Raw genomic sequence first — 22,647 nt, forward strand, 5'->3', positions numbered from 1 at the left:
CCCTTCGAACTGCCCCTCTGGCCTTACCCTTCCTCTCTGCTGCCGGGGCGGTCACACAGTAACTCCTCCTCTGCGTTTTGTCCGGTCGTCGGTGCCCCTCCGCCTGGCACCCAAAGCCAAGGCCTCGCCCATCTTCTTACAGGAGCCTCTTCACCGTCCTGTCCTGCAGAAGCCCCACTGGGCCCCGTGCCCGCGGCAGCAGGCTCAGGGAGGGCTGCCCAGTTCCGTGCCCACCTGAGCGCTGCCCTCCATCCCATCGCTTCTGAGTATTACAGACCCGGCCACCGCCCTTCCCCTCCCTCACTAGCAAAAGGCGAGGGGCCCAGGAGCCTCCCAGGAGCCCTGATGAGCCCCAGGCTCTATGCCAATCTTCCATGCCAGTCCAGGCCAACGACCAAAGTAACCCTGGATCCCTGGATCCCAGAATCACTTCGAAGTGAAGCCCAGAGTCACTTCGCCACTTTTGCTCCTGCCGGACTGTTCTAACATTCGTGGGGTTGCAGGCCCCTCCCTGCCCCATTCACACCGTCCATGCAACTCCCGGGTCCTCGACAGACAGGTGGGTACAGAGGACAAAGCAGAGCCACCATCCAGGCAGCTCCGACGGGTGGGAGGGTGCTTTATACAAGGTCAACACCGAGGCCCAGAGACGCATGACAGACGACGGGGGTCCAGAATGGAAAAGGAGACCCTGCGAAAAAGTAGGAAGGGGGCAGGGCAGGTGGATCTGTCAGACTGAATGTTTTATTTCAAGACATCCCTGGTTAAAAAAAAAAAAAAAAAGGCGAAGGGAGGGCTTCAACATTTTGTCACATCCAATGGGGAGCAAGGCGAAGCTCCCGTCCCAGGACTCGGCCTTTGCGAGCATCATGCGAGTCTGCAGCTGAGACAGAGCCCAGTCTTGACTCGTGGTAAGAAAAACTGATCCAATGTGTCCGTCCTCAGGGCGGCGAGGCCGGGCCCTCAGGAAGGAGCGGGGTCCCAGGCCGGGCACTGTGGCCTAGAACCCGTACTTGGCCTGGGTCTGCCGGCGGCTGAGCCTGCTCTCTGACCACGTGTTCTTCAGCTCCAGCTCCCGCTCCTTGGCCTGCGGCGAAAAAAGACCAGTCAGCCGGGGCTCTCCGACCTGTCTCTGGCCCCCAAGCTGCGCAATTTAAAACCTTTCTCCCATCACAACCGTTATGGACAAAGAGCAAACCCATTTTCTCTTACTGAAGCGTAAGGGGAAGACATCTCTCTGGGGAGCTAATGGGTTAAGCAGAATAAAAACTCAAGAATTCTGGACCTTCAGCTGCTTGAATGAAAACTGGAATCCTCGGGTGGGAAATGGACAAATGACAGCTAGAATCTGTCATCTGAAAGGTGACACTTCAGCTGCCGTGGGTACCTGGCCAGCCCAATGGGCGGGAACGGCCTCAAAGACATGGACGGATCCAAACAGGACACCAGCCAGTAATCCTGGTGGGGACACGTGGCTTGCTGAGGTGCTGAGTGCAGTGTACGTGGGGCCCCAGAAACACACCACTGAGACGGCCTGAAAGGGACCGAAACCCTGCCTCCCCTCTGACGTCCACAGGTCCCGGCCCTGCAGTGCATTCTGGGAATGCAGACACCACCCCACCCCGTGAAAGTCATCAGGCGCCTGCCTTTTTCCCGTGGAATGGGGGTCGGGGGATAACAATTTGGGTTTAAAGAGACGCTACCCTCCAAATCTTCCTGCAAATAACAAGAGTACAAAGGAGTTCCTGAAAAGGAAGGTGAAAACATGACAAAAACAGCAAAAGCCAGATCTGCCACTGAAATCCCTGGGAAGCAGGCACCCCCCAGGCGTCCTCTCCCCATCGGTACCTTGGACACATTTCATACAGCTCGCCTCGGAAAGAGAGTTGTTTAACGACTGAATGAGTATTCGAAAGCTACCCGATCCTATCAGATAAACACCAAGACATGTTCTAATTCCTGAAGACATTTCTGGATCATCTGTATTCTGAATTATTCCTGTTGATGCTTCCCACCATAAAAACCAACGTACTCATCGCTGGATGTTTTGCTAAAAGTTGGTGAACCAAGTTTTTCTTTAAATAGTTTTTAATTATTAAAGTTGCTGTTTAAAAGAACCCTGTGATAAACCATTCCACGCCCCTCTTACATGTACTTCTTGGGCATCTCTGTACCTGAGTCTCATCTAAGTGCCACTGATGCAGTGGGTGATTCTCAGGGACACGTCTCCCCCTAGTGGCCACATGGAGAACAGGGGGCCACCTGCGGGCGCGGGTGCCCACACCTGGGCTCCTAGCCCAGATCTCAGCCTTCAGGTTCCCGGGGAACCTGCGGACAGGCCAGGGTCCTCAGTGCTCTCACCTGATGAATCAGGTATGTGATCTGGTGTTTCCGCCGCTGCTGGCCTGTTGGTTGCTCACCTTTCTTCTGCAAGGGAAGAAAATAATCATTAAGCCACAGGAAGAAACACAGAAGTTCCTCACGTGCCCAGGTGGTGCAACACTGGGGAGAAACCAGCGACAAAGCCCAAATCCTGGGGGAGAAAAGTGAGCCTGGAACCGTTTCTATGCCTATGGACTTAGAAGTTATTTTATTAAGGCCATTATGCAAAAAGCGCAAGCTCAAAATACTTGCCTGAAATAGCCTGCTAATACCCCATTAGACTGGAAATACTCTGAGGTCAGGGGTGTGTCTTCCATTCTATTTGTTGGTCCCACCCCACCCCCGCAGCACCACCCCGGGCTCTGCCCACAGTGGACACCCGACGGCAGCTGCACGGCCTGCGGTCAGTCTGAAACGGGGTAAGTGCCTGGCAACCTCCCTCCTCACGGCCCCTCCCCCAGCCAGGCCAGATGCCCAGTCCGCCTCCCGCCTCCTGCGCTCCAAACTCCCTCATCAATCACATTTGGCTGAAACCCCACCCCCTTCTAGCCCCTGCCAGCCGCTTCCCGGACGGGGCTTCTCACCATCAGCCCACCGCTCCGATCTCAGCCTCCAGCTGTAACGGGCACAGCCCCTAACAGAACTCGGATGCCTGTGCGCTCTGGGCTGTCACTGGGGGCTTCCTGTCCTCCGCCAGCGCCGCCTCAGGCCAGCAGCTTCCCCGTCGGCCCCAGCCCTGCCCAGTCGCCTCTGGAGGCTCCCTGGCGCTTATGTAATCAATCTGCACGGTGGTCGCTTACACTCGCGCGTCCTTCATCTCTTCCCCACAACACTGTCAACTCCACAAGGACAGGAAATGCGTCTCCTTCTTTTTCAAAATTCTAGCTCAATACAATGAGATGGTGGAAAGAAAACTTGGACGTGGGACGATAGCAAAGTCCAATCCCTTGCTGCTATTTAATGTCATTTAATGACAGTTCAAGATGACAAACACAGAAGACGCAGCCCCGTGGCGGGCCCACGACGGGCACTGGAGCAGTCCCTACCACGTGGTGATGCCTCCCGACCCACAGCCAGCAGAGCAGGCGCTCCTAAGTGGTTTCCCGGGCAGCGGTGATGGATCTGTGCTGTTCTGACCACAATCCTTTGCTCTGTCGTGTGACCGCCAGCATTCAGTTCATACAAACGGCTGGGGTGCAGATGGCCACAGAACAAAGCAGAGCGAACGGGGGAGCAGGAGGAATGAGATGCCCGACCTTGGCCTGGCTGGTGCTGGGCTGGAATCCAGGGCTCCCCCCAGGCTCCCCGGGGCAGGCCCATAAATGTCCACGCTTGCTGCACTCAGCTACGAGGTGAAAAGGCGTGCCTTCCCCTGACTGAGACAGCTAGCCCGGACGAGGCGGGAATGGTGAGGGACATGAGCATAAAGCACGAGAAGGGACCGCAGGCAGCTCTGGCAGACGTTGGAGGGGCAGGGGCTGCACACTCAGAGGCCAGGACCCCCACCCCCTGACTCCTAACGCCAGGGTGCCCACACCTCAATGACACGCTGAGCCACGGCCCCGCTTAGCAGGGCTGGAGACGGGTGGCTACAGGAAGAGCGTGAGCGGCTGTGGGTTCCATCCAGGGTGGAGCCACAGCGCATCAGAGACGGGAAACGGCCGCTGTCTGGACGCAGCAGAGGCAGGGGCGGTACCTAGGCCCAGTGCGTCCACGGGCACCAGTGGGAGCAGGGCCACGTGTGCTGCGGGGCCCCCCAAGCCAGCCGTTGACATTGCCACTTACTTTGCTGAATGATTTCATGGTCTTCTCTTCCGTCAGGGACTTGGTCACCCACTGCTGGGCCCCACCGAGCTGGTCATCACCTTTGATGTCCACGAAGTTGACCTCCTCCCGCCCCCGGTTCCTCTTGCCCTGCAACCGCTTAAACTGGAAAAGGAGAAACAAAGCAGGAATGGGGACCTGGGTGGGGACCGCAGATGTCGGCAAGGACCCAGAGGCTATGGGTGCGTTGGAGCCCACTGGACTACAGCCTCCACTGCCCTCTGGGCAAGCTCCTCCACCTGAGGCCCGAGGCCGGCTCCTCAGTTCTCCTGGACACAGGGAAAGGGAGGCACGTCCAAACACGAGGGAGCGCGGCCACTGGCAGGACTCCCTCCTCTGATTACATGCAAATTGTATCTGATTACGAATTCGGGGTAAAACACCCAGGAATTGTCCTCTAAAAATCAGTACTTTGTACACGTCTGCGCCTCCTCGGTGGTTTGGTAGCACCGAGGCAGCAGACCCCACACCAGAGCAGACGCCAGCGAGGGAAAACATGACATGGAGCTGGGTAGAGGGACTGTCACAAGAAAAGGCCTGGCCCACTTTCTCCTCCCTCCTCTCCTCCTCCTCACAGACCACGCAGATCGCAGATCGTGGCACAGCCACCCCAGGACGTGCCCGGAAGGGCTATGGGTGCAAACACTGCGGAACTTCAGTGAGCCCTGGGCCCTGGGCGAAGCATCAGGAGGCCGCTGGGGTCACTCTCCCCACAGGAAACTGCTTTGGGCCCCTGGATGAGCTCCCTGCTGCCTCCCAGGCTTAGGACCAAAAGGGCCTGACTATGGAAGCTGCCAAGGACGTGCACAGGAGGGTGAGTGGACACCACCCAGGTGTAAGTGTGCAAAGGGACGGGCACCTTCCTGTGCACAGGGGCATAGACAATTGTTTTACAAGGAGCCGCGTGCAAAGGGGAGCACCCTCTGCTTCTGCAACCCCCACCACAGGTGGCGACATCCCTGCAGATGAGACAGCACTTTATATCCTGTGTGTGGCCTGATGGTTTTCATCTCCCTCGTGCTGAGATTGGGGAGCTCCGTCACGTGAAACACAAGGGCTATTTACGGAGGCTGCTGGTCCTCCACCCAAATCCATTCTCCCCTTTCCTGTCATGTGAATGAAGCCAACATTTTGGCTAGGCATGTCACCAACCAACAGAAAAGACTGCATTTCCTAGGCTCCCGTGCAGCTAAATATGCCCACGTGACCAGATTCTAGCCACTGAGACAGAAGTGGAAGTGAACGCAGGCATTCTGGGAGGTCTCTAAAAGGGGAGAGAAATGTCTCCTCTCTCTTGCTCCACGCTGCAGGGGGCTGGCTGGAATGCAGCTGTGACAGCTGTGGCCCCAGCTGCTGTCACCCACCCTAAGAACTCAGGCCACAACCTAGGGACGGCAGAGCAGTGTCAGCATGGCACTGGAGCCCTCCCAACTTGGTGGCGTGACCCCACCAGCTGTGCCTGGCCTGCCCACGTGCAGCCTTGTTTTGTGAGGAGAATAGTTACCTGTTATTTATGAGCCGCCGTCATCTGCAGGCTGTTATGTGCTACTGCACCCAAGCCTCACTGACTGCAGAGTTTGATAAAGGGGAATCTTTTAGCTTCAGATTGTCCCTTAGTTTCCCATTTTTCTGTGGGTCAAAGAAAGTCACTTGCGCTTTGTGAACTTACCGCTTCGTCATCGATGAAGGAGGCGTCTGGGGAGATTTCCTGGGGGGGGCCCAGGGCTGGGTCCTGTGCGGGGTAGTAGCCACCACTGTAATAATCCTGCAGCCAAGGAGGGAAAAATACAGCATCTGAGGGCACAGTGGAGAGGGGACAGGAAACCCTCGTCACAGGGGCAGTGTGACGCCCACACCACCGACCAGAGAGGCACAGACCCTAAGGACCTCGCCCCCAGTTCCCAGGATGATCCCTGCAGCTCTTCTGGTCTGCGCCATCCAGACAGGTGGGTCCTTTTTAGGAACAGGTGACAAGGGATAAAGACAGTCTCTCCTTCTCGTTTACACCCTGCGCCCCTGGCTGCTTCCCGAGAGCGTTGCCACCCTTTCCATCTACCGTGCTCCAGCTCTGCTCCTCCTGCTCGTGACGCCCCAGTAAGCCCCAATGTGAGCAGGGTGAAGTGAGGGCATGCCACCGTGGACTAAGGGACACCACCGCTAATGAACGTGCAGGGGGGCTACAGACCCGATGGACAACCAGCCACTGCCTGGCGGTATGGGGTTTCCAAAGCTGGGAACAAACAGCTCAGGTCCCCCTTAGGGGTGTGCTGTCCGCACGTCGCTGTGGACCCGAGAGGAGGTACAGAGCAGGGGGGCCAAGCCAGGCTGCCCCTGGGCTGATAACCTGTCCCCACCCTGTCACACTTCCCACAATCCTTCCACCTTTGCCCAAAACTCCAAAGTAACGCCCCTCTAGGAACATTCATTTTATAGTAAGCCAAGTGGGAAAAATAAGGTTTAATACTGACTGAATCAGAGAATATATAGCAACCCAGCACGATTAGAGCATGGTTTCCCATCAAAGAGCAGCTGACCCTTGAACAACATGAATTTGAGCTGCGTATATGGCTTTTTCCCACGTCTGCCACTATTTTCTCTTCTCTAGCTCACTGTATTGTAAGAACAGGTAATACGTATAACATACACAGTATGTGTCCATCCACTGGTCATTATTGGTAAGGCTTCCGGTCAACAGCAGGCTGGGAGTTACGCTGTTAGTTACGTTTTGAGGGAATCACAAGTTACAAGAAGGTTTCCGAGGGCTGAGGGGAGGGCTGGCCCCGTGACCCCCACATTGTTCAAGGGCCAACTGTATTCACAATACAACATATTTAAGTTGCAGGGTACCCTGGGGTACTTAAAGTGCCTTCATTTGCATAGACTGCCTCAACGGCCCTGTTTGTAACTGGATACAGACTTCCAATTTGTTAGTCATTTGCAGGATGTAAACCGGTGGTTTCTTAGATTTAAAGAGCATCTTTTCTTGCTCAAGAGATCAAAACACTCTCGTCTTCCTCCTTCCTCCTAACAACGTTTAGGGAAGGTATACCGTCTCTGGTCAGATTCAAGGATACAAGAAGATACAAGAAAGTTCAACAGCAAATATGTGGGAAACACGTCAGTCTTTGATCTGAACCCAGGCCCAGACTGAAGAGAAGATGAACACCGACCATTCAGGGCCGCGGTGGCCGAAGAGGTCGTCCCAGCGGGAGGGACGGGCCAGCCAGCTGCCCAGCCACCACTGCTCTAAGTCCCCCACCTCCTGGGACCCTCTCCATCAGGGAGGCTCTGGCTGCTGGGAAAGTCTTTCTGAAACCCGTTTATAACCTGGCACCCTATGCTCACGCTCCGAGACCACACACACCACCAAACATCTGAATAAAAAGCTGCCAGAACCATTCCCCAGGCGTTTGTTGTTGGGCACCACACTCCGCTGACAGTTCTCCCTGCAACCCCGTCACTGGCACTGCCATTGCTCTAACCGCTGCGGGGCCTGAGACTCGGAGAGGGTGACGGGTCTGCCGGCTCACAAAGCTTGGGGTGCAGACCTCCTTCTCCATCACCGCCCAGGTGATGGCCCCCCTCTCCCCTCTCCAGGGCCTTGTTCCAGTCCCTTCAACGGCCTGTGACTCCTCTCCCCGCCCCTCCCCCTCCCCTTCCCTCTGTGCTCAGTGCTGCCCGTCTCCAGAAACCCCTCTTGGGCTCATAGCAGCTAGAAGCCGACACCACGGTTCGCTGCCGTCACCCACGTTCGTGTAGGCCATCTTGGGTCTCTAAAGTCGGAGACCACTCCCTCCCACCCTCTCCCTGCATCTCCCACCAGCTCCAAGGTGAGCTTTGCTTCCAGAATAAAGGGGTCACTTACATGGTCCTACTGGTCAGACTTCAAGACTCAGGAAATTTTAGCCCAGTATTGTTCAGAACAAAGGTAGGCCGTTTGGAGGCAGGACAGGTATAGGAAAAGCAAACGCCAGAAAGGTCCTAACTGCCCACATCACGGGCTCCGAGCGCTCCGCCCGCCACGCCAGCCCCTACCCACCTGATAGTAAGCACCAGCGGCACTGGCGGCGCCATATGCGGAGAACTGACTGTAGCTGTAGTCGTCCCCAGGCTTGGGCATCCAAGGGGCCCCACTTGAGCCTGCTGCCATCTTGAATTCCAGGGGGGCATTGGCTGCGTCGTCCTGGAAGGCCGGCTCCGGGTCCGTGCCTGGAGGCAGCTCCTCAGGGACAGCGGGGATGGGGTAGGGGTATGGCTCGACTCCAGGAGGCTCAGCCTTGTCAGGGAGGGAGAAAAAGTTCTCGGGGGCTACTTCCTCATCACTGTCGTCCTCCTCCTGCGTGATCTGCTTCGTCACCTGCAGGGCGGCACTCTTGGCAGCAGCCTTGATGGCCGAGGGCGACGGCGTGGTGGTTGTGGTGCCCACAACAGGCGCGAGGGCGGACGGTTTGGACCTGGAAGCCGGTCTGGGGGGCCTGGTGTCAGCGGAGCCGTCGGCGGGTTTCCGGGAGAAGGCGTGCGGCAGGAGCAGCCTGTTAGTCTCTTTCACAGTCAGGTTTTTAGGTTGGGGGAGCAAGGCTGACAAACCAGTCCCCTCACCGGATCCCTGGTGAGCCCGGGTTTGGGGGGGGAGGGAAGAAAGATGACAGGCGCTATGTTAGGACAGGTACTACTGACGGACCACAGAACGAGAACTGCTCTGTGCTCTAGCCTAACTCTCACGCCCGGTTGCGTCTTCCCTCCACCCACGCAGGTCACCCAAGGTGGGCCGACCCCTGCTGCCTCAGGCCCTTCTGCTGCTGCTTCTCCTAAGGTAACACGCCATCCGTCTTCCTCGGCTCCATCCCAACCCAGCCCCACTCCCTCTGCCACCGAGCCGTCCCGATTCTGTGTTCGGCAAACACGACGCTCTTCCTCTCACATCACCCTTCTTCCCAAAAAGCCCAGGGCTCTCTCCAGCTGCTCACTCAACCTGTCCCCGTCCTGAAGGTTCCCCTTCGTGGGAACATGCTGCTTCCTTTGGATGCTACTCAAAGTCAAGGACAAGGTGCTGTCCAAGAGAGACGTGCAAGGTGTTGCCACGAGTCCCCTGCGCTGTCCCAGGAAAGCCCTACAGATGTGCTGCGTTCAGCTTGTTGAGGCCCGATTGAAGCATTTAAAGATCAATGTGTACGCTAGCTGGTCCTAAGGTTCCCCTAAGAGGAAGCCCTGGAGCCTGCTTTCTGGGTGCTCCCGGGCCAGCCAGGACTAACTAGGGCTGAGGAAGCGCCAGCCTGAAAACGGAGAATGGAATACGGTCACTGGGGCACCTTGTGTCTTGGAGTCCAGTGCACTTCAGCCTCTCGGCCAAGAAACACCCAGAACACATAAATACTGTTTCTGAGTCAAGCAGTCCAGGCAAAACCGCTCACGGGAAAGTGGGCTCCTCTCCTGGCTGTGTGTGCATAGGTTGGGGTCCCTCTAGCCCAGCTGACCTGAGGCTCAGGGTTGCAGGAGGCAGACTGAGGGGCCGAGTGGAGCACACCTGTGTCCCTTCGCCAGTGTTGGTCCTCACCCTGCCGACCAGCTCAGTCTCCCTACCACTTATGTCTTCCTACCATCGGGAAGACGGCACTTCTTCCTGGGCTGCCTTCTGATCTGAGCCAGTGTCCCCCCACCTCTCAGATACCAGCCCGCCTCCTCCAGGAAGCCCTTCTGATAACAGGAACGACGCCCTGCTCAGTCTCAGCTTGGCAGTTTCCTCCATGACTCCTTCATCACCCACTCCCAGTGGGGACAGTTATCTGTCTAACTTCCACATGACTGTCCTTCTGAGACCTCCCAGCTAAGATGGAAGTGACACCTTAACAGTCAGGGGAAGGGGCAGCTTCAGCACCTACACCTGAAACCTCCAGGCAGGACCACGTCTGATCACCATGAGGTCAGCGAGTGTACAAGTCACCGTGTGCGGGATACAACAGGAAGAGACTCCTGGGAGCCGAATGCAGGATGTGGGACACGGAGGGACAGACAAGCAGCAGAGGTCACCTGCTGGCACTGCCAGTTCAGGATTCCTGGTCTCGGTTATGGAGCAGCAGCCATGACAGCAGAGCCCTGGGCCTGAACCCCGGCTCTGCCCCCACTGTCTGACCTTGAGTCAGTTCCTTAAGCCGTTTCCTCCCATGTAACACAGGGATGATGAGAACACGATGACTTAGGCACTTTACGAGAGTAAATCAATTAAACGCCACTAAAGCACTTACAACAGTGCCTGGTACACAGTAAGTGCTATTTCAGCGCTCATTGTCCAGGTTAAAAATGAGACAGGGAGAAGATGGGTAATTTTAAAATACAGATGTTCTCGAAATGGACTCATAGATACAGAGAAGAAACTGATGGTTGCCAGATGAGGAGGGTTAGGGGGCGGGGTGAAAGGAGAAGGGACTAAGAAGTCCAAGTTGGTGGTTATAAAACAGTCACAGGGTGTAAAGCAGAGCACAGGGAATGGTCAATGACATCGTGTTAACTGTGGTGCCAGGTGGGGACTGGACTAATGGGCGGGCCACTCTGTAAGTTACATAAGTGTCTGAGCAGATGAAACAAATATAATATTGAATGTCAACTGTAATTGAACAATTTTTTAAAATTTAACAAATAAAATATAGATGTTCCCTAAATCATTTTGACCAATTTGTTTACCCTTCCGAAGAAATCCTTTTACTGGAAAGTAATGAATCAGATTGCGCTCCACCCCCCCAACCTGTCCTGTAAAAGAGGGAACACAGAAGCCAGGGGACAGTGTGGGGGGCAGGGGACAGAGAAGCACACGGTCTGATGTTGTCAAGGAAAACAACGTCAGACCTAAAGAGCCGGTCCTCAGAGCCTCACTGGGAAACGCTGCTGTCTCAAGCCCATCTTCCGGGGGGAATATGGGAAGAGGAGAAATGGCTTCTATTACGTCCCCACGCTTACCTGAAGGACAGTTTTCTTCTTTGTGGGTTCATCTTCCTCAGAATCTGACTACGAGAAAAAGAAATGGAGTAAGGCCTCACTGGTGGAGGACAGAGGAGGAAACACATGCAGGGAGGCACATAGACAGGACCAACGGCAGCGGGACGGTGCGTGCCCCGGGGCCCAGCCCAGCAGCGCAGCTCCCTCCTGCTCTCAGCAGGCTCAGGGAACGGGGCGCGCTGGCCTCCGGTCCCCCCACCCCGCCAGACCTGTGGCACAGCCTTGTTGGCCTCAATTTCTGTTTCTTTAAATTGAAGCTATTTCCTTCCATTTAATCTTTGATGGAAGAAAAGGCTGTGTGCATGTTTCTGCCTATAAATCTGTCCACTGGAAGGTGAACGGGATTTGGGCCACAATCCCACCCAGTCTCAGCTTCACATCTAAAACCGCTGTACAGACGACCTAACCACAGGGCTGGGGAACTCCAGTGGGATCAAGCTGTGTGTTAACTACTCTTCTACGAGGCATTAAAGGTCAAGGCCATTGGAGAAATCCATTCCAAGTATGATGTACTGTCTGCCAGACAGCTGTGCGTGGCCAGGAGGCAGGCGAGCGAGTGACGAACGACTGCGAGAGTCTGGGCAGCACAGGACGCCCTCTGTGTTACCCCTCTGACCCCCAGAACCGCTTCTCCACAAGCTCTCGCTCTGAAAAACAGCTCAACTGTTAGCTCAGAACCAGTTCCTTAGCACCTTCACACTCAGCAAGACGCACGGCATATCACCAGCAAGCTTTAACACTGTGTTTTTAAACCAATCCGCACACCAAGAGCCTTCGAAGCTTCCCAGCTGTTCTCAGGACCGTGGTTTGGGTGTCTGTCAACACAGGTGACAGGGCAGGACTCCGCTCCAGTCCTCTTCCTGCCCTTTCCGTGGAGCCACCCTCCCCGCCAAGCTCCTTTCCGGCTTTGTCTGCTACCAGGATCTCTTCACCATCGTGACTGAGAAGCTGTTCTATGCAGGACTCTGCGCTGGGGCCTGGAGACCGGGCTTCCCGCTGGTGTCCACGGCAGGTCAGGCTATGACGCTGGTCCACTCGGCCCACAGGGCTCGGGGCAGGTCGAGTCCTGGCCCGCTGGCCTCCAAGGGGTACAACCTTGGAGAACTTACTGTGCTTCAAAGACCTTCTGTGTGTGGCATGACCCGAAAAAAGCCCTGCCCTCAAGAAACTTACAGTCCAGGCAGAAGAATGACAAGAACCCAAATAACTACAATAAGGCAGGAGGAGCCCCGGGCAGAGTGCGGTCCACACACGCCCTAAAGCATTGTGCCTTCCTTCACGCACACCCTCTCCCTGAACCTGTCACATGTCGCGAGCCCGCTCCCTCTCCCCCAGCCTGCACTCTGGACTTCCCGACCCAAAACTCCCGAGAGGGGGCTACCTGCTGAACCTCACCTTGCTGTGCTGCTCTGTGTCCCCACGTCCCTCGCTGGGTGGGGCAGGATCGCTAACCCGGCTATGGAAACGGCACATATACACGCGTGCACTCCCCTTCCCTCTGACAGCAAGGGCCCTTCCTTATTATAGCTCAGTACTGCTCACAGCAGTCAGTACACGATGATTTCAACTACCAGCTGCTGCCAAGTGTCTGAAAACCACCCACACGGGAAACCTGTCTTGATACTTAAATGTGGGGGATAAGACTGGGTGGTGTCTGCTGAGGACCTACTGCGTGTCGGGCAACGTACGACCTTCCATTCAGTTCTTACGTAACGTTTCGAGGTAGGCATCAGTATGTGAGCGTTACAGGTAAGGAAAGCAAGGCTTGGGGACGATAAACAATGGCCGCCTCAGCTCTGGCTCTGAGCTTCTGGGGCAACACCGTGCTGCCGTGCTGAGCTGCCCATGGCTGCCAGGCCTGAGACGCACTAGATCCCCGTGACACGGCCGAGAGCACCAGACACACCATCGGCAATACGGCTTTGAGGCTCAGCTTTGTCATTTACTGGCTGGGGACTCCCCAATAAGCCCTTCAACTCCCCAAGCCTCCGTTAGAAATAGCACTTACCCACCTCACGAAGATGTTCTAGACACTGCATGAGCTACTATGCATGAAAATGTATACAAACTAAAATCCTAAATAGAGTGCAAGGTTATTGTTCTCTCTGGTCTGCCAAACTCATCCAAAGAAAAAGCCTCAAGCCCCAAACGCCTAAGCGTCTTCAGCCTCTCTCTCTGTTCCAAACTCTCACTGCCGCAGGGGCTCCTGACCACCTCCCATCTTTCCCCAGGAAGACCCGGCGCCCTCCCAGCAGACCACACACCTCACTCTGGACCACACAACCTTCTCAAGCCATCCCCAGGCACAAGTTAAACTTGAACATCTTAGGCAATGGGTCCAACGGAAATGATCTGAAAATAAACTTTGTCCAAGTTGGAGACGATCACGTTTATAAAACTGTATAAGCATATTCTTATTTTTCAGATCCTGTGCCAGACAGACAGTGGCTACTGTGAAAGTGAAGGCAAACTGTCCTACGGCTAATAGAACTAAGACCAGATCAGCTGTGGGAAGGAAATCCAATTTCTCTTTAAATGTCCCAGAGTGTTTCCATTACCCTGACAGTCTGAGTTTCGGGTTTAAAAGCACATTAATAAGAAGATGAATGTACAAAGACGTTAGGGACACCTCATTACTTCTGGACTTCAGGCACTGTTGTGGCTACTCCCCATCCTTCTGTCTTTGAACATCTTATAGGAATCTACTGAACCCCATTATAAACCATCTTGTCATGGGCAGGCTCCCTAAAATGGAACACCAAAACAAGACCCTGAAAACTGCTGAGCCCCTAAACCCCTGTTAAGTCATGACTATTCATCTGTGAAGCAGGGGTAGAGATAACCCTTCATCTCTTTAAAGCTGACAGAGCGCTGAGACAGCCCGTCATGGACCTGGGGCCACAGAGCAGCTCGGGGTGGCGAGGTGGGGAAACAGAATAAGGACCCCAGAACTTGAGTCAAGTCCATCCTAGAAGAGGCTGGGAGCACGGGACCCACTGGTCGCTGTGAAGAGACCACGCAGCACTTCTGGGCAGGCAGGGCCTGGCTGAACACAGCGCACAGGAGAGCTGGGAAGAAGTATCCAAACACTTCACAAAAGGCAATAAACTTCGGTGTCGAGTCCCGAGGCAGAGAGATGAGTAATCCCAGTGATAAGAGCCTTGCCCTCCAATCACCCTGGAGGGAAGAGGGTAGGGAGGGAAGGGGGTCCAGCTGCCGGGAGCACTCAAAGGAAAATCAATGCCACTTCTATCAAGAAGTGCCGGAAGCAGTGGGCTTAGCCTGAGCACACAGCACTCCATTGAGACCCGCGGAGACCTTCCTTCATGGCGAGAAGTGCAGACATAGTGGGGTTCTTCCTTTATCATAGTAAAACACGTGTAACAAAAAATTGGCCACATTAACCATGTTTAAGTGGACAATTCAGTGGCACCAAGTACGTTCACGATGTTGTATAAGGATCACCACTATCTATTTCCAGAACTTTCTCATCATCCCAGAAACTCTACCCATTCAGCCCCAGCCTCCAGCCCCTGGTGACGGCTGTGCTCCTTTCCCTCCGAATTTGCCTACTCTGGGCACCTCACGAGGGCAATCACACAGTGCTGTGCCCTTTTGTGCCTGGCTTACTACTTACTGAAGCCCATCCGCGGCGGCACATGTCAGAATGTCCTCCCTTTTGAGGGCTGAGGAGTGTTCGGCTGTGTGCAGGTACCACACTTGGGCCACGCATCTGCCCACGGCCACGGGGATGCTGCCACCTTGTGGCTACCGAGAGCAGTGCACCCTAAACACTGGAGGACAAGTGTCTGTTCAGCCGCTGCCTCCAATTCTTTTCACCTCCCTAGGAAACTGCAGGATTGCGCGGCAATTCTAATGAACTTCTGGAGGAACTGCCAAACTGTCCTCCACAGGAGGCTGTGGAGTCAACCCCCAGGGTCCTATGGCCAGCGGGGGCACCTGCCACGGGCCCGAGAGACAGGGCCGAGCACAGGGTGGGGAGATGAGCCCTGGGCCAAACGGGCGCCCCCAGTCCGGGCGGCACCAACTGGCTGCGTGTCTTCAGAAGGAGGCATTGTACTGCTTCGTGGCCTCACAGGCCCTGAACCTCACTGGCCACTGCTGTCCTCTCTGCTCCAGCTGCCAAGAGTGACAAGACACCCCCCACACCCCCAGGCTGCTGAGCAAGAACGGAAACAGACACTTTCCATTAAGCTGGGCCCAGTGGGATCTGCTCATCATCGCAGCCTCCGTCCCCACGGCGGCCTCCCCTTATCTTCCCAGGCTCTGGTTCTGACAGACTCTCCCTCCAAAGAGCACTCATTAGTGGCCAGGAGCCAGGGAGGAAGTGAGGGCACGGGCGCAGGCGCAGCAGGTATGTGCACACAGACACATGCACACACGCAGGCACGCACGCCGCCGCCACCCCCAGGCTCCAACCTCAAATCACCACCACACTCGTCTCTGCCATGATCCCAATGAGCTGGACTCATCAACTCTGTTGACTCGTGGGTCTCAGCATGTCGCGCTCTCTCTGCCACTTCTCTCCTCATGGGGTGGCTCTCCCCTTGCTGCTTGCCCAAGGCTCTGTCTTTCAGACAGAACAAAACCTGTCTGCATGCAAATACAGCTTCGCTGCTTCCAAAGGGGTTTAGGCGCATCAGCGCTCCTCTACCTCCTGTTTCCCCATCTGCAAACGCGGGCTGATGCTCAGCGCAGAGTCCCGGGAGGCGCCCCACGAGTGTCCACGCACTTTCCCCTTCCTGAGCCGCTCCAGTCAGCTCTTCCTACTTGGGTAGCAGACATGACCCAAATCGGGGAAACCTCAATCCCCCGGCTTCAAACTGTCCGTTATCTCGGCCAACCATCTGAAAGTGTGGGTAATACTCATGCAGATAAGCCGAAATTCCTATTTGCTCTGGAATGCACTTCTGCCAGGCAACTCCTCCGGTACTTACTCTTCCAATTTGCGTCTCCTACCTCCTGGTTTTAGAGGCCGCCTCCCCTAAGCCCATGAAAGCGACAATGGACCAATACCTGGAGGTGGCGTGGGTCACAGCAAGACAGTAAGAGGAGACAGAGGAGGACGGGTATCCCCTTTATGGGCCATTTCTGACCCCTCACATGGAGTCTGACCTGGCACCTGGAGAGAGAATACCTTATTAACCTGTCCCCTGACAGCAGCTGATTGACGAGTGACCCAAAGCAAACCCATCTCTCCTGGAAAACTAGAACTGGGACTCAGATTGTAGTTTAGTCTGGGCTGGTCACCAAAAGCAAGGGAACAAAAACAAGGAGGTACGAGTGGCCATCTTTCACCTGCAACGAAGGCTAAGCAAGCAGCAGAGGAAAGCGGTCTGCCGACAGACAGGAAGAAGAAAACGTGCAACGAGAAGCTGCGTGGCTCTCCACTTCCTGGCCCCAGGCCCCTTCCCAGCCCCGGGCACATCAGGAGGCTTTCCCACACGAAGCAGACCTGCAAGCAGGTAAATGCAACCCCTATTTGCTCCGCCTCCTGTATTCCCCTCTAAATGGCACCACTGCCCTCCTGGCTGCCTGAGCCAAAGGCAGGGGCTCAACCCTGACTCGTCACCTCACCACTGACGTCCCGTCAGTCCCTTACTCTTGTACTTCTGCTTCCCAAAGACACGGAACCTCCACCTGCCTCCATCCCCGGCCACGCGCTCACCCTAGCAGCCCTCATGTCTCGCGGTGTCTGCCAGCCTTGCTCCCGCTGTCATCAGAGGGTTCGTACTCAGGCTGGAAGGCGCTTCACGCTCCCCAGGATCCCATACACGGCCCGCGATCTCCTGGCCTCAGCGCTCTCTGTGGCCCCATCTCTCACCACCCCGCCCCCCCACGGGCTCCTGGACTGTGCCCTGCCCACTGCGGGTTCCCCCACAGCGTTTTCATTGCTCCGCCTCTCCCTCTGCCTCTGGCTACCCCCTCCTCATCTGTCTCAGCTCTGTTCAGACATCTCCTCCTTCTGGAAGCACCCCCAACCTCTGGACTGGGGTCTCCCCGGGCACCAGCTCTATCCTGGGCTTTGTCTGACGTGACCTAAAATCTATCGCCTTGACGGTCTCCACCAAAGACCATAAGCTCCTTCTGACTCTTACTGTACTCTTAGCTCCTGACACAGAGAAGTAGCTCAATATTGACTTAATTACATTAATTAATAAGAGTTCAGAGTTAATTACTTCTACTTTAGCACCAAACTCTAAAGGGAAATTATTTAAGGAAAACTAACTCATTTTTTCAAACATGTACTAAGCGCCTACTAAGTGCAAGACACAAAGTTTGGATCCAGAGGGGCTTAGAGCTGGGGAGGGACGCACAACTATTTTCAAGGCAAAGTCCCCTTCACCTGCTCATCCTGAGCTCCCCCAGGCCTCCCTTCCCCGGGCATTATGTGTTCAGAGAACAGAAACACCAACTTGAACAGAACACGGGAAACCGAACCAGCTAAGGGCTAGCATGTGACTTAATTTTAATTGTCCGTGTCCCAGTTCCCAGGAATTTAGTGAATTCTACTTACAAAGCAGGGATGGAGTTAGGAGTTCTCAGGGTTTTCTGCCACTGCGGCCAACCTAATGGAAGCGTCTACAGCCTCCACCAGCACCTTGTTCTACCTTCACAGACCTAGAAGTGAGCCTTTCCCCGTCACTGAGGAAGGGTGCGGGCTGGGTCACAGTGTCATCTTCCCCCAAATATCACAAGTGGGCTGAGGCCAAGTTTGGGAAGAAAACTGTGAAGAGGAGAGAAAAGACAATGCCGTGGAAATGAACCTGTTTTCCCGTCTTTCCCTTGTTTCGGATTAAATCAAGGCCGAGTACATCTGAGCGGGGCAACAGAAGGCTTTTTTGGATCCCAGACAAAAATAACAGACCTAGGTGAGAAAGAAGGGGAATAATAAGGAAAAAGGTTTGGAACAGGACAGTGAGGGAGATTCTGGAACCTGCTTCCCTGAATAACCCACATCCACTGGAGTGGACTCACTCAGAAAACATTTAGGTGGTACTCAGTATGTGTCAGGCATCGTTTTAACCACTGGGGACAGCAGTGAATAAAATAAACGCTAGGCCCTGCCTTCGTGGAGCACACGTGCCAGCAGAAAAAGAGGCAAGGAAAACGTATAGTGTGTTGGATGTGGAGAGCCATGGAGGTAAATAAAACAAAGAAAGGGGTTGGGAGGAATGGGTGACAGGAGATTGCAATGTAAACAGGAAAGCTAGAAGTCCTCCTGAGAACACGTCTTTCAAGCCAAGACGGGAAAGAGGCGAGGGAGAGAACATTAGGAGCTGTGGGGAAGGAACTGGGCACCACCAGTACCAGGAGTGGAAACGGCGCCTGGGCAGAGTGGGATGTCTCGGGAAAAGCAGTAAGAACAACTGTCTCTCGGAGGGTTACCGAGGGTGAGCCGGGCACCGACCGGTTAACTTTCCAGAAGAGAAAGAGCTCAGGATAACTCTGAACCACTGCCCGCCTGCCCTCGGCCCAGTGTGTCCGGCTCAGTGTCTCCTGCCCAGTGTCTCCGGCTCAGTGTGTCCGGCCCAGTGTCTCCGGCCCAGTGTGTCCGGCCCAGTGTGTCCGGCCCAGTGTGTCCGGCTCAGTGTGTCCGGCCCAGTGTCTCCGGCCCAGTGTGTCCGGCCCAGTGTGTCCGGCCCAGTGTCTCCGGCCCAGTGTGTCCGGCCCAGTGTCTCCGGCCCAGTGTGTCCGGCCCAGTGTCTCCGGCTCAGTGTGTCCGGCCCAGTGTCTCCGGCCCAGTGTGTCCGGCCCAGTGTCTCCGGCCCAGTGTGTCCGGCCCAGTGTCTCCGGCCCAGTGTGTCCGGCCCAGTGTCTCCGGCCCAGTGTGTCCGGCCCAGTGTGTCCGGCCCAGTGTGTCCGGCCCAGTGTGTCCGGCCCAGTGTGTCCGGCCCAGTGTGTCCGGCCCAGTGTCTCCGGCCCAGTGTGTCCGGCCCAGTGTCTCCGGCCCAGTGTGTCCGGCCCAGTGTCTCCGGCCCAGTGTCTCCGGCCCAGTGTGTCCGGCCCAGTGTCTCCGGCCCAGTGTGTCCGGCCCAGTGTGTCCGGCCCAGTGTGTCCGGCCCAGTGTGTCCGGCCCAGTGTGTCCGGCCCAGTGTGTCCGGCCCAGTGTGTCCGGCCCAGTGTCTCCGGCCCAGTGTGTCCGGCCCAGTGTCTCCGGCCCAGTGTGTCCGGCCCAGTGTCTCCGGCCCAGTGTGTCCGGCCCAGTGTCTCCGGCCCAGTGTGTCCGGCCCAGTGTCTCCGGCCCAGTGTCTCCGGCCCAGTGTGTCCGGCCCAGTGTGTCCGGCCCAGTGTGTCCGGCCCAGTGTGTCCGGCCCAGTGTCTCCGGCCCAGTGTGTCCGGCCCAGTGTGTCCGGCCCAGTGTGTCCGGCCCAGTGTCTCCGGCCCAGTGTGTCCGGCCCAGTGTCTCCGGCCCAGTGTCTCCGGCCCAGTGTGTCCGGCCCAGTGTCTCCGGCCCAGTGTCTCCGGCCCAGTGTGTCCGGCCCAGTGTGTCCGGCCCAGTGTCTCCGGCCCAGTGTGTCCGGCCCAGTGTGTCCGGCCCAGTGTGTCCGGCCCAGTGTCTCCGGCCCAGTGTGTCCGGCCCAGTGTGTCCGGCCCAGTGTGTCCGGCCCAGTGTCTCCGGCCCAGTGTCTCCGGCCCAGTGTGTCCGGCCCAGTGTGTCCGGCCCAGTGTCTCCGGCTCAGTGTGTCCGGCCCAGTGTCTCCGGCCCAGTGTCTCCGGCCCAGTGTGTCCAGCCCAGTGTGTCCGGCCCAGTGTGTCCGGATCCCCAAAGTACTTGCTCCAGAAAAGGCCTTCGCGTTCCTGCTCCACCTGCAGGAAACAGCAGTTCGGCGCCTCTCCTAGAAGGAGTACCCAGGCCCCCGAATTCACCGAGGCGTGACAATACCTAAGGGTGAAACTGAGGCCCAGGCCTGGAGTCCGCATGGGCCCAGCTCTGAGCACTGCGCCCTTTGCCAGCCCCGCTGTCGCCTGTCGGCACCACCTGCCTGCCACCCGTAAGTCAGGGCCCCTCCCGGGGTTCTCTCGTAACTGAAGCAAAGGCCGCAGCCCAGTAGGTGCCCCCAAGGAGGCGCGGGCGTCCGCCTGTTCCTCCAGCCCCGCCGCTTGCGAGCGCAAAGGCACAGGGAAGGCTAGCCTCCGGTGTCCAGCCGGGGCCCGGGGTCCCGTCTCCTGTCACTTCTTCGGGGACAGATGTTAAGCTGTTCTCAGGAAAAGGGGAAACACCCGCCAAACCCAGCCGGAGGTGAAGGTGCAGCGGGGAGCAGAACGCGGTGTCCCGGCCGGGCCTGTCACGCCGGGGGCCGCCACGGGGCCGCGACAACAGCGAAGCCCCGAGCGGCCCCTGGAGCTCGGGGCCGGCGGCGGGACGGCGTGGCGGGCCCCGCGGATACTCACATCCCCCGTGCGCAGCTCCGGCGCCGCGATCCTCACGGGCTCCGTCCTCTTCTTTGGCTTGGGCGGCCCCGGGGGGGGCCCGGCGGCGGCGGCGGGGGCGGGGGCGGGCAGGCCGGGGCCGGGGCCGCGGGCCGCCGGCAGCCCCAGCGCCAGCCCGTCCCCGACGCCCGCGGCTTCGGCCGGGCTCACGCCCGGAGGCGGCGGGAAGCCCCCCAGGCCGAAGGGCAGCGCGGGAGGCGGCGGGAGCCGGGGGTCGCCGCCGGGCGGGGGCAGCAGCGGCGGCGGCGGGAAGGCGGGCGCCAGCATCCGAGGGGGCGGGGGCAGCAGGCCCGGGCCCCGGGGCGCCGGCAGAGACGCGAACAGGCCCCCCGCGGCCGGCCCGGGCGCCGGGGCCGCCTCCTCCTCCGGCTCGGCCTCGTCCGGCTCACTCTCCTCGCTGCTGGCGTAAGCAACCAGCGACATGGCGCCTCCCGCTTTTGGGGCGCCCTGGCCGGCAGGAGAGGCCTACTTGAGACCGGGGATGCCCGGAGGCCGCGTGGGCCCCGCCACTGGGCGGGGCGGGCAACCGTAAAGTCCACCTTCTCCGTACTCTGGGGCTAGCCCTGGCAAGAGCCCATGGCCACGGCAGAAGTCCCCCGAATAAGGCTTCCCTCTTCACTTAAGCTCCCAGTCCCGGGCAACTACACACAGCTAATGGCCGCCGACTCACTCCGCCTCCTCCGCGCCTCGCTAGCACAGGAACTACAACTCCCAGACAACACTTAGGGCACTACCCCATCTGCGCCGCAAGGAGCTCGGCGCAAGGCACGACGGGAATTAGAGTCCGAGGAAGGATTAAGGGGCGCGCAGAAAGACAGACGGGCAACCCGCCCCTGGCGCGAGGTCTCCTGGGATGAGTAGTTTGGGGTTTTCTCGGTCACCTGACAATTCCTGGGTGACTACAAGGCCCATCGGTCACCGCGGTAGTCACGGAGGCGGGTAGAAGAGCATTTCGGTACTTGAAGTTCCCTCGGGTAGCCTCTCGGGCGCTAAGACTTATGGGAGATGTAGTGCTCTTAGAAACGGCAAGAGATGCCGGGAATGAGAGGGAGTCTGGGAAGGTGGTGGATTGGGGAAAGTAGCTTAAAGGGAAAATGATCTGTAAATGAACGGACGAAGCCCCCGAGTCGGCTGAAAGCGGGAGTTGGAATGAAACACCCCAAAAAGAGCCCGGGCCTGAGAGACCTGTGCGACATTGGGCTGCGGGCCAGAAAGAAGCAAGACTTCAGGCCTAACAATAAACGTCCGAGCGCCTCCTGGACTGCGTTTGCTCCCTGCTCCACGTGCCCAGGGCACGCTTCTGCAGGCCAGTTCTTAAACTTCACTGTGCCTGAGATCACTGTGCAAGCTGCTTAGAAATGCAACTCTGTGACTGACGCTTCCCATTTCCTATTCCGCAGGTGGGGGGGGGGGCAGAGTCTAGGTTTTTAAGAAACCCCTCGGTTACTGCAAAGCTGGTGCCCCAACGCCGTCTCTGGTGGCTTTCAGCAGTCCCCTCTTCTCTGAGTCTCGTTTTTCTCCTTTGAAAAATGGACGGAGTAGGAAGGAGCCCCGTCTGACTTCTGTGGGAAACACCTGCTACTAACACAGTGGAAGGACTTAGAACCCGAAGAGAACAAGGAACTCGCAAAGGGATCTGACTGTCCTCGTTCCTGGGCTCGCTGCCCTGCAGAGAAGAGAAGCCCCACCAGGTGGGGACCTGTCTTTGACATGGATTTCGACGCTGGGTCCTCTTCCTGTAAAGATCGATGATTCATTTAGTAGGTATACACGCTGCCCTCAAAACGTTGTTTTCGTGCAAGTTGATGAGAAACTTCAGGACAGGGAGGGAAGGGATTTCTCTCTTACGTGCACCCTTTTATACCTTTAGAAATTTGTAACCTGTGCACGTATTACCCCTTCAAATGGAGCAATAACAGTAATGAAGTCTTCCAGTAAAAGACAGTGAATTGAACGAATATATCTAATGGGGTTCCCTCCTGAAATCCTACAAAA

At 57.0% G+C, this 22,647-nt stretch overlaps 1 protein-coding gene across 1 annotated transcript; it reads right to left on the reverse strand.

Annotated features, from left to right (window-relative positions):
• Positions 1 to 726: 726 nt before the first annotated feature.
• Positions 727 to 21,221, reverse strand: PRCC (proline rich mitotic checkpoint control factor). The gene is made up of 7 exons (XM_081024774.1): positions 20,614 to 21,221; positions 11,158 to 11,205; positions 8,246 to 8,812; positions 5,876 to 5,971; positions 4,168 to 4,311; positions 2,362 to 2,427; positions 727 to 1,087 (listed from the first exon to the last, which is right to left on the reverse strand). The coding sequence occupies exons 1-7, from the start codon at positions 21,073 to 21,075 to the stop codon at positions 1,001 to 1,003; spliced, it is 1,470 nt and encodes a 489-aa protein (XP_080880900.1). The 5' UTR covers positions 21,076 to 21,221; the 3' UTR covers positions 727 to 1,000.
• Positions 21,222 to 22,647: the final 1,426 nt, after the last annotated feature.

The sequence above is a fragment of the Rhinolophus hipposideros genome (assembly GCF_964194185.1).
Source record: "Rhinolophus hipposideros genome assembly, chromosome: 19".
Classification (NCBI taxonomy): Eukaryota; Metazoa; Chordata; class Mammalia; order Chiroptera; family Rhinolophidae; genus Rhinolophus; species Rhinolophus hipposideros.